Here is a 9,306-nt window from a genome sequence, read left to right as displayed (position 1 = left end):
TTATTATATTTTATTTTTTTTGCCATATCAAAATAGATGCGTTTCACGAAACTGCAATGAAAACACATTTTTTTAGCATCACGTGATCAACAGCAGGACGTTACTACAGGCAGAAACGACGAAAAAGACGACAGGAAGCAGTAGGAGGATGACGGGGCTCCAACAGAGCTGTCCCAGCATCACACAGCTCATAAAAAGTTGTCATTTGAACATGTTGAATCCGTAGCTCTTCCATAAAATTGCACAAAGTAATTCCCCCAAATCGGGGGATCTGCTCCCAAGTATAAGGGGCTCGTCACATCAACGACTGAATAACAAAAATATCTCTTGTAGTTACATCAATCGCAGCCATGACTTCCAATGACGTATTGTGTCAGCAAATTTGTTCATGTGTGATTTTAATTTTATCACACTTGATAAAATTACGTGTGATAATCACTGCAATTGCAGTCACTGCAATTGCAAAATTGTATTTTTTCAACATCAACAGAATAGCAGCAAAGATTAGTGCACATTCGTAACGGAAACACAGCTTGGGATGCAGCAGTGTAAGAGCTCCATGCTCAGTCAAGGTGAGGCAGCTATAAAGTGGCTCATTGACTCAACATATCAGTACACATAGTATGGTTTAATGTAAATTAGTCGCAACTGGAACCTGGCATGACAAAAATAACATTTGATAGAGAGCATGGTAATAAACTCACACTTTAAAGCAGTGCCTCCAACAGACATGTTCAGATGAATAACTGAATGAAATCTAATGAATATGCTAATGAATAAATGTTAGGGCATTTGATATTGTGATCCTGACTGAAATGCATATCATCAGATTATCATATGAATAATTACAGTTAGCCATTTTGGTTCATTATACAGGACAGGCTAGCTCTGCAGAATATTAATCATAGTGAAATATGTAAAGATCCAATTCTCATCTTTTTTAGACACCTCAAATACACACACACACACACACACCACAACTCGATCTCTTTTCAAATAATCACACAGTCAGACGCTCACCTTAGAAACATTCTTCTCTCTCTCTCTCTCTCTCTCTCTCTCTCTTCCTCTTTTTGTAGATTGAGTTGAAATCAAACCCTTGATGTAAGCTTGTATGAAGAAACTTCTTTTCCAAAGCATAAATGGAGCCTAATATGGTTGTTAAATTAATTGATTTTATCTCTGAAAATTTGATCAGGAAATAGTTTTATTTTACCCTGATCAATAGTTGTTTTTCACCAGTCATCACTGAGCCCTGTCCAGTGTCATATTATGAATACTCCCATGATCTCATTTATTGCACTTTCTACTTTTATTCTAAGAGGAACTTACCTCTTACTTACAGTTTTTTGTGTGTGTGTGTGGTTGTTTTTTTTACAGTTGAGATTGTGGTTTTGACAGAAGTACTCCATTTTGCAAATAAGCTAAAGTGCAGTGCTAATTGTTTAAAATGAAATTGAAAACTATTTTCAAAATTTTTCTGGAGGAAAAACTGTAAAACTTCTAATCAGCAAGCAATTGAACCACAAGAGAGGAAACTCAGAAAAGGAGTCAGATTTGTTGGAGTGTGAACCTCCTGCTGTAAATGGACTTCCCTTTGATTTTTAATAAAATATTCCAGTTTCAGAGCGAGCTTCCTGCTCTCAAATCTGTGATTCAGAGAACTCCAGCAGGCCTAGAAGAAACCTAAAGTGCTTTTCAGATATGGGATACAGAACACTGGGCATATGCACAAGTCGTTACAGAAATAATTACATTAGTCTGACCAAAAAGAGAATAATTTTTGCCTGACTCCATTTCTACAAAATCAAATTTCCTCAAAATTGAAGCAATCACCCCCTATACTGAGACTGTGAGATCAATTTTTCCTACAAACTTGCCATCATGTAACCAAAGCTACAAGGGACATATTGTAGATCCTAAATCATAGCAGAAACAGAAATATTTATGCCAATCAATTGATTCTTCTGCCATATAGAAAAATATACTGGAAGAAAATGTAATCATTCTGCTAAAACAGTTGAGTCTTTCCAGTCCTCACTGTTTGTTCTTTCGCATTAAGCTGTGAAGCATTGGGGATCGTCCAGCTGCAATCCTAACCTACGCTTTGTGTGATTACCCCAAGACTAGGGAGCTTAAGCAATATTATGCTACATAAATAAACTGAATAAAGTGGAATTATACCAATATGATATTAGCTACTTAATAAATTAGCTACTTAAGTGAAACTGTAGTTTGAAAACCATGCTACATTGGTAAGAGTGGACAAGTGGCACTTCTTTAGTTTTAGAAATATTTCTAAGCAGCTGAATTTATATCCCTTGTAAATGAGGGAACAGTGTAATTATCTTCCTAGATACAGCAACATGTGGGGATGGGGCAGGGCTTTCCCTTCCATTTTATTTATGATTACTTTTGCCATTTTTAAAAACCGTTTTAAAGTGTGACACCAATAAACAACTTGTGCCTCCCTCGCACTAACCTGCTGACCAGTGTGACAGGTGAAATTATGCTTCGTTTAACAAGATCCCACAAACCAAACGGCTGCTTGGGAAGCGGCTCCTGGCGGTTTCCCGTGCCAAAACCTTTAAATGTTAAGTTGTTATACTCGCCTGTAGTTTAATGTCTCTAATGATTGATGCCGTTCAAGCTGTTTTCCTCTGCCCTTTCAAAGTAATTAATAATTCTCCTTCTCTCATTGTGTCTTTCAGACCTGTTCACAATGACAGCCAGGAAGGGGTGTTCACCCTAAAGGTCACGATGTGGACTTTCAAGGGGGAAGCTAAAATAATGTTTTTTATAATGCCTTGCTGCTGTAAAGATGTGGAGATTAGCGACATATTCCAAGTTCCTGTCCTGGTCTTCTGTATGTGCATCACGCCCTACTTCCTGTGTATTTTCCAACACCCACATGGAGACAAGGGTGTTGCCTGGAAATAAAATACTCTGAAACACTCTGATGTCAAATGAATATTCAAGCTAAACCCATGCTAATTCATCATTCTGCAAGATATTCCTGAGAAACTGGCGTTAATCAGGTAAAATGTAACTTTGTACCACTACAACAGTGTAAGCAAACTTAGCTTGGTAGCTTGTTCTAGAATAAATTTATCTTAAGAATAAATTTATTTTTAAGATATTCCTGAGAAACTGGTGTTAATCACCAAATGTAGCTTTGTACCAATGCAACAGTGTAAGCTAGCTTAGCTTGCTAGCTAGCCTTGTTAAGATGAAAGCCTGCCTTGCTTTCTCTGATAAAAACAAATAAACAAATTCTGCCTGGACTATCTGTAGTTTTATAAATGTGTGTTTTGAAAACTATCTAATGGACTCCATTTAACTATATAACACTTTTCTTGTTTTATTGACCACTCAGAGCTGCATTCATCCTTGGAAGCTGACATTTATACAACTCTCCTTACAGTTTCTCACCCACCACTGTGTGCTTCTCCTCACTGCAAATTGAAAATCGATGAGAAAATCAGAAATGAAGATGTGCTCAGCGCTTTGCCCTGAAACCCCTTAAGAGTTGAGAGTTGTATTGTTATCCTCCTCTGCTCGGTTCCTCTCATGATTGAAGAAAGGGGTCAAACTTTCACAGTCAGACTGAAAAGTTTGTGGCAGTGCTTTTAGAACTTGGTCTGGCAACGTTCTTCGTACAACAAATAATTTTTTGGGACAGACTTCAATCATACCCTCAATAAAAACCCGGTGGTAGGGATATAAATGTATCCATTTCTCTGTAATGTATTATGATGTGTTAAATGTCCAAGTTTCAACTATCTGACTCAAGCTATTCCTCTAAAATGAATTATTATTTGTTAGTCTCAAGCCTAACAAACTTGAACATGCTGAAACACTTCTTCCCTTTTTCCACAGACAAACTACCAGACCCAGTCACTGAGAGGATGCTGACCCAAAGACTGACCCCTCATGCAGCCTGGACACCTTCAAACCTGAGGCCAATTACTTACTGTCCCCACGGAAAAGGCTAAACACTTTATGGAGAAAAGATTTCAAATGGAGCAATTTAGCCACAATGATGAGAAGTATGTTTGAAAAAGCAAAGATTAGGTTGACAAACCAAATAACACTGGACCAACTGTTTAGCACAGCATCACGTTGTGGGCCTGTTCTGGTACCAGAAAGGTTGGTGTGCTGCAGAAGGTTGATGGGATGATGAAGAAGAAAGACTAGCTTCAAACTTTTGAAAGTTGGACCTCGTTGGGTGTTCTAACAGGACAGTGATCCTGTTTGTACGATGGTGCTTCAGGACCATTGTAGATTGGGAAAAGAAAAAAAGAGGAGTACATTTCAAACAAAAAAACTAAGTTTTGTTTTTTGGGGCAATCTCAGAAATTTGCTAGAAAAGTAAGTACAACTTCTGAGTTTGAAAAGTTCAAAATTCGCAAGAAATAAAACTCAGAAATCTTGAGATTAGTGTTAAAATTTATGAGGGAAAAACTTGTAAATCTCTGAGTTTAGAAAGTCAAAAATTTTGGACTATTGCAAATTCTCTGAGTTTCAAAAGTTGAAAATGTTCAACTTCTGAAGCTCAGAAATGTCCATGTTTTTTTTTTAATATAAAGTTTCTCAAGAGTTTTTGACAGAACAATTTTTTCAGAGAAGAGCGGCCAAATACTCAGCCAGCGTTTTACCCGTATTAATGGCCACAACAACCTGATCGAACTGATCAAAGGCGTCCTTAAAGGGCCGGACGTTTTGCAGTTGAGTCATTCGTTTATCTTTCATTCTAATATCTGTAAAGTTTTAGTGTTTTTTGGGCTGCAGCAACTCGTTCTTTCAAGCAGCTGTCAACAGATCCGTGACAACATGAAGTTTCTCTCTGCTTCACTTTCCCCCAACATTCAGGCTTCATCAGGCAGCAGAAAACACAGAGCCATCAATAAATAAGCAGGAAAGCAGGTGGGTCTGAGAGGACGTCCATTTACTCTGCTGGGCGACTATTTTTGGATGCTAAGTACTTAGTATTCAAACTGCCCACTTGCACATGGCAAAAGGAGGGCTGTGTGAGTGTATTCCAGAGCTGGTGGAGTAACGGCACAGCTGCAGATAAAAAAATAATCCACTGGAATTAAAATCAACTGTGAGTGATTAATTTTGTAAGAACAGACACTTTTAGTAAAATAGCAAATAACTACCTGTATGATGTCTGTACACAGGCTCCTGATGATGAAGTAGCACATTTTAGATTCACTGGATTAAACATAAACTTGATGCTTCAGAACTTTTTATGACTTTTTATTATTATTTTGAAGACGGTTTTAAATAGAGAGAAGCTTCAAAATCCAACCTGAGAAATGTTTTCATACCATCGAAATCTGTTCCGGTGGCACATATATCAGCTAAAAGTTCAAATGATTTGAGGTAGTCAAGAGAACCACCACTCATCAATCAGTACCACTGCTGGTTACCATGGAGACTGAACGCAGCTGGTGGCTAGACATTGCTGATCATACCAATTTCTCTGGCAACATCTGTTGATGATGCTGCTTTATACATTTTAATATAGCTGAAATGAGGAAAAAATAACATTCTGCTTACTGTTTTATATAGCCTAATACTTCACTATTTAAATTGAACATATATGTTTGTGTCTGACTTTTTGCCAACATCTTTTATTTCTAAGGAAAGCATTGAAAGTCTTGAAGAAACAAAGCGAACGGCTTGTGTACTTTGAAGATTATTCATGGATCATCTCCTCAAATGTAACATTTAGGATTAAAAAGGGGGATTACCAGTGTTTTTGCACTAACTGTTCCATCCATATGTTTCCCATTTCTCTGAAAGGAAGGTTGAGCACTTCAGGAAAACGACTCCAGCTGCTGCGGAAAGCAATGTTAGAAACAAACAGCATCTAATCACATGAGAGGAGGCAATCAAAATCTGATTTAATTGCTGAGTTGATATAATTTCGTACCACGCAGCGCATTCAAGGTAATTATTAATCCACCCTTGTCATGTTGGCTCTCCACTTTGCTTGGAAAATCTGCACGATACCACATTTTGGCGGTGAAGTACCTGTTTGCAGGGGTGGAGGAGTAAAAACATCCTGTTTTTACTGAATAGAGAGGATGATGACGGCCGACACGTTCTTTTATAAGAACATAAATCGTTTTTTGCAATTGAAGATACCAGGTGTTGTGAATCAAAAAGTGTTGTGTACTTGTGTGTTTACGTGCGCTATGGATGCCCCTGTGTGCATACGTTCCTGCTGGCCGACAGCATTTCTATCCCGCCCTGTTATTGTGCCGAGGTCAGCCGAGTAGGCAACAGAGAAAAGACTCATTTACAGCTTCTCAACTAACTCAGAACTGCAGGTCAGGGAAATATAAAGATCCACATTAGTTTGGATCCTGAATAGATTTCTCACTTCCTTTCAGAGACTCTGACTTCTCAGGCGCGTTACCTTAGCAGAGTGAAGCTGCGTGTGACGAGCAACACATTAGCTAAAGGCTATCACTAAAATACATCAGTGCATCTCAGGGGAAATAAAGCCATTAACCGGCGAACAGCTTTCAGACTGCTATCATGTGTGGTTATGTTGTGTGTGTGCGTGCGCGCGTGCGTGTGTGTGTGTTTGTGTGTGTGTGTGTGTATGACTGAATAAATGGAGGAAATGAGGAAGGAAGTCCCAGTCAAAGAGGATGAATGAAGCAAGAAATCTAAACTTTGGCCAAGAAAAAAAAAAGGAAAGTTTCCTAAGGAGAAAGAGCGCTGTCTGTGGATGAGTTTTTCAATAAAATGAAGAAAATATCTTCAGAAATATCTAAATTTTTTGTAATCCTTAAGTTTTCTACACCTGTATTTTTTATGTTTTGACATAACTTGTTATATCATGACTGTGGTTGTATGTTTAGGTTTATCAACTTGTTGGAAGGTCAACCTTCACCCAGCCTTGAAGGTTGGGTGATATTTTAATGTTGACCTGATATTTTGTTTTTTATCAACTGTGGCTAGTATCCTGTTCCTGCTAAAGGAAAGCATCCTCACAGCATGATGCTGCCACTACCGTGTTTCACCATGAAAATGTGTTTTCTGGGTAATTTCTACTGCTTGTTTTCAACAACACATAGGCCAAAAAAGTTTAATTTTGCTCTTATTTGATAAGCATACTTTCTTCCACATTTGATATTTGTAGCCTACAAAATATTTTTGGAAAACTACAAAACTAGATTTTTTTTACTTTATTCCAGTAATGTTTTTTTTTTTCTGTCCATAAAGTACAGATTTTATGGAGAGCACCACTAACAGTTGTCCTTTTACCATATTCTTCCACCTCAGTGTTGATTTCTGCAGCTCCTCCAGAGCCTCCACCCTCTTGTTAAACTTTGAAACAGTCAAAGGTTGGGGTATAGTTCTGTTATCTGCCTAAAACATCTGTAATCATCAAGCACTCAACAATTAGAGTCTGGTTTGTGCAAATCTGTCACATAAATTACCCAAAAGTACATGTCACAATATGTGAAATAGGTTAGGAGGTAATAATAATACATTAGGGATACACTTTAAACATCATTGCAATTAAATATGCTACAATTCAAATAATGGAGGAATTTTTTTTCGGTGTTTTTCAGTTTCAGTAAATTCTAAACGTTTGACTGAACAGGAGTCTGCAGCCGTTACAACCCAGAGAGCCGTTTTACTCTTAGCTCCTCTACGTAAAAAGTTCTTTGGAGCTACAAATGTTCCTTTACTTTTTGAAAAAGGCAGCTTATATTTTTTGATAAATAGGGAATTTATAGTCAGTCTTTAAAGAATCATCATATTATTTCTATTTTCAAGTTTTAAAATAAAGGGAAAAGTATCTTGCAAAATGTTCTTCTATGTGAAGTTTGTAAACTTTTTGAAAAACACCTGGTTTCCTACTCTGGCAGTAAAAGTAGATAAAAAATAATAATACAGGTACTTTTAGTGTCACTCAGTTGTGGAAATTCAATACTATTATTCCACAAAAAAAGAAAACTACCAAAATTTTACTTGTTACATTAATTTATAAACATTATTTAGTTCATCATTTTTAGCTAAAGTTATTAAAGAGCCATTGTGGAAAGTCAAGAGACACTTGAGGCTCCAGAGCCACATGTTGTAAACACTTTTACTTTTTTTTTTTTGTACATATATTAAACAGTTGTTTACTATAGTGTAGCTGTTGTTTGTAATAGAAACTTAGTTTCATAGCGCTGAAGAAAATATTGAACGTGTGGACGAAAGGAAGCAGAAATACCACGACGCATGCTGATTAGCCTGTGAATATCAAAGAGGCGGGTTAATGTTACTTTTTCGGCCAACTATTGGTTGGCGTTTGGTTTGTGTCCCTCATTGGAGGAAAACAGTCTGGGTCGTCGCAATGTTCTCTCGTCTAATTGGGTCAAAGCAGCGAGCGGGAGCTGTTTGCTCAAAATTCAAATTTTTAAACAGGGTCCAATTTCGTTGCGGTAGGGTTTAGTTCGGAGTTTCAGTCGTTTAAAAGTTGCTTCTCCAGGTTTAGCCGTATTTTATTTAAATTGTTGCAAACACAAAGCACCAGAAGAATGGCTCAACCACTGAAGGTAACGTTAATGTCATATGTTCAACTTTTAGTTGCGAGCTTACTGCTACTGAGTGGTTAAAGTTAGCAACCTAGCAACGTGTGTAATTGTTAACTACCTTAGCAAGACTTTAGCTCGTAAACTAAAAAGCTACAAATTCAAATCATGGAGCGTAGAGGTAAAAAACAGGTAATTTTATTGTTCCTATAGTTTGTGTCCAAGCACATAACATGCACAAAATAACAAGATATCCTTTCTTTCCTATTGAAAATGTTGCAAACAAGTATTTATTTATTTAGCTAACCGTGCTACTTTTATACCGGTTAGGTAAAATTTGTTACGCATACATTTCTGTTAGTGGCAGTAACATATTAATTTACTGTTATGAAAGTTGTTAAACTTTTAAATGAAAAGAGCAGATAAACATATTGCGTTAGGGTTATCAAGATAAATATGCTTGACTCGTTTTTATGAAATTAATGCTACCATTTTTGCAACTAAACGATGCATCACAGCTTTTGAAAGAAATGCACAACACGGAACAGGACAACAAAAGGGAAAACGAGAGTTTAACAAAACAAGTAAACCTAACCCTTTCAGCACAAAACATTGAATTATGCAAGTAATTCACAATAAACGGCGTTTATTTGCACTTTGCAAGACAGATTCAGTGTACAGACACATGTAAACAGCGGAGTCACATTATATTACATTCTAGTTCATTTCTAGAATGTAATATATTCTTATGATCTAC

The 9,306-nt window shown here is 37.0% G+C and overlaps 1 protein-coding gene across 1 annotated transcript in view; it reads left to right on the top strand.

Annotated features, from left to right (window-relative positions):
- Positions 1-8,555: 8,555 nt before the first annotated feature.
- The window catches only part of top2a (DNA topoisomerase II alpha), a 27,015-nt gene continuing 26,264 nt past the window's right edge, over positions 8,556-9,306 (top strand). The window contains exon 1 of the mRNA XM_007559696.2: positions 8,556-8,573. Within this exon, the coding sequence (XP_007559758.1) occupies positions 8,556-8,573 (18 nt within the window). The remainder of the gene's footprint in view (positions 8,574-9,306) is intronic.

The sequence above is a fragment of the Poecilia formosa genome, unplaced genomic scaffold (assembly GCF_000485575.1).
Source record: "Poecilia formosa unplaced genomic scaffold, Poecilia_formosa-5.1.2 Scaffold4, whole genome shotgun sequence".
NCBI lineage: Eukaryota > Metazoa > Chordata > Actinopteri > Cyprinodontiformes > Poeciliidae > Poecilia > Poecilia formosa.
Note: the sequence above shows the minus strand (reverse complement) of the source record. Positions and strands in the feature narration are given on the sequence as shown.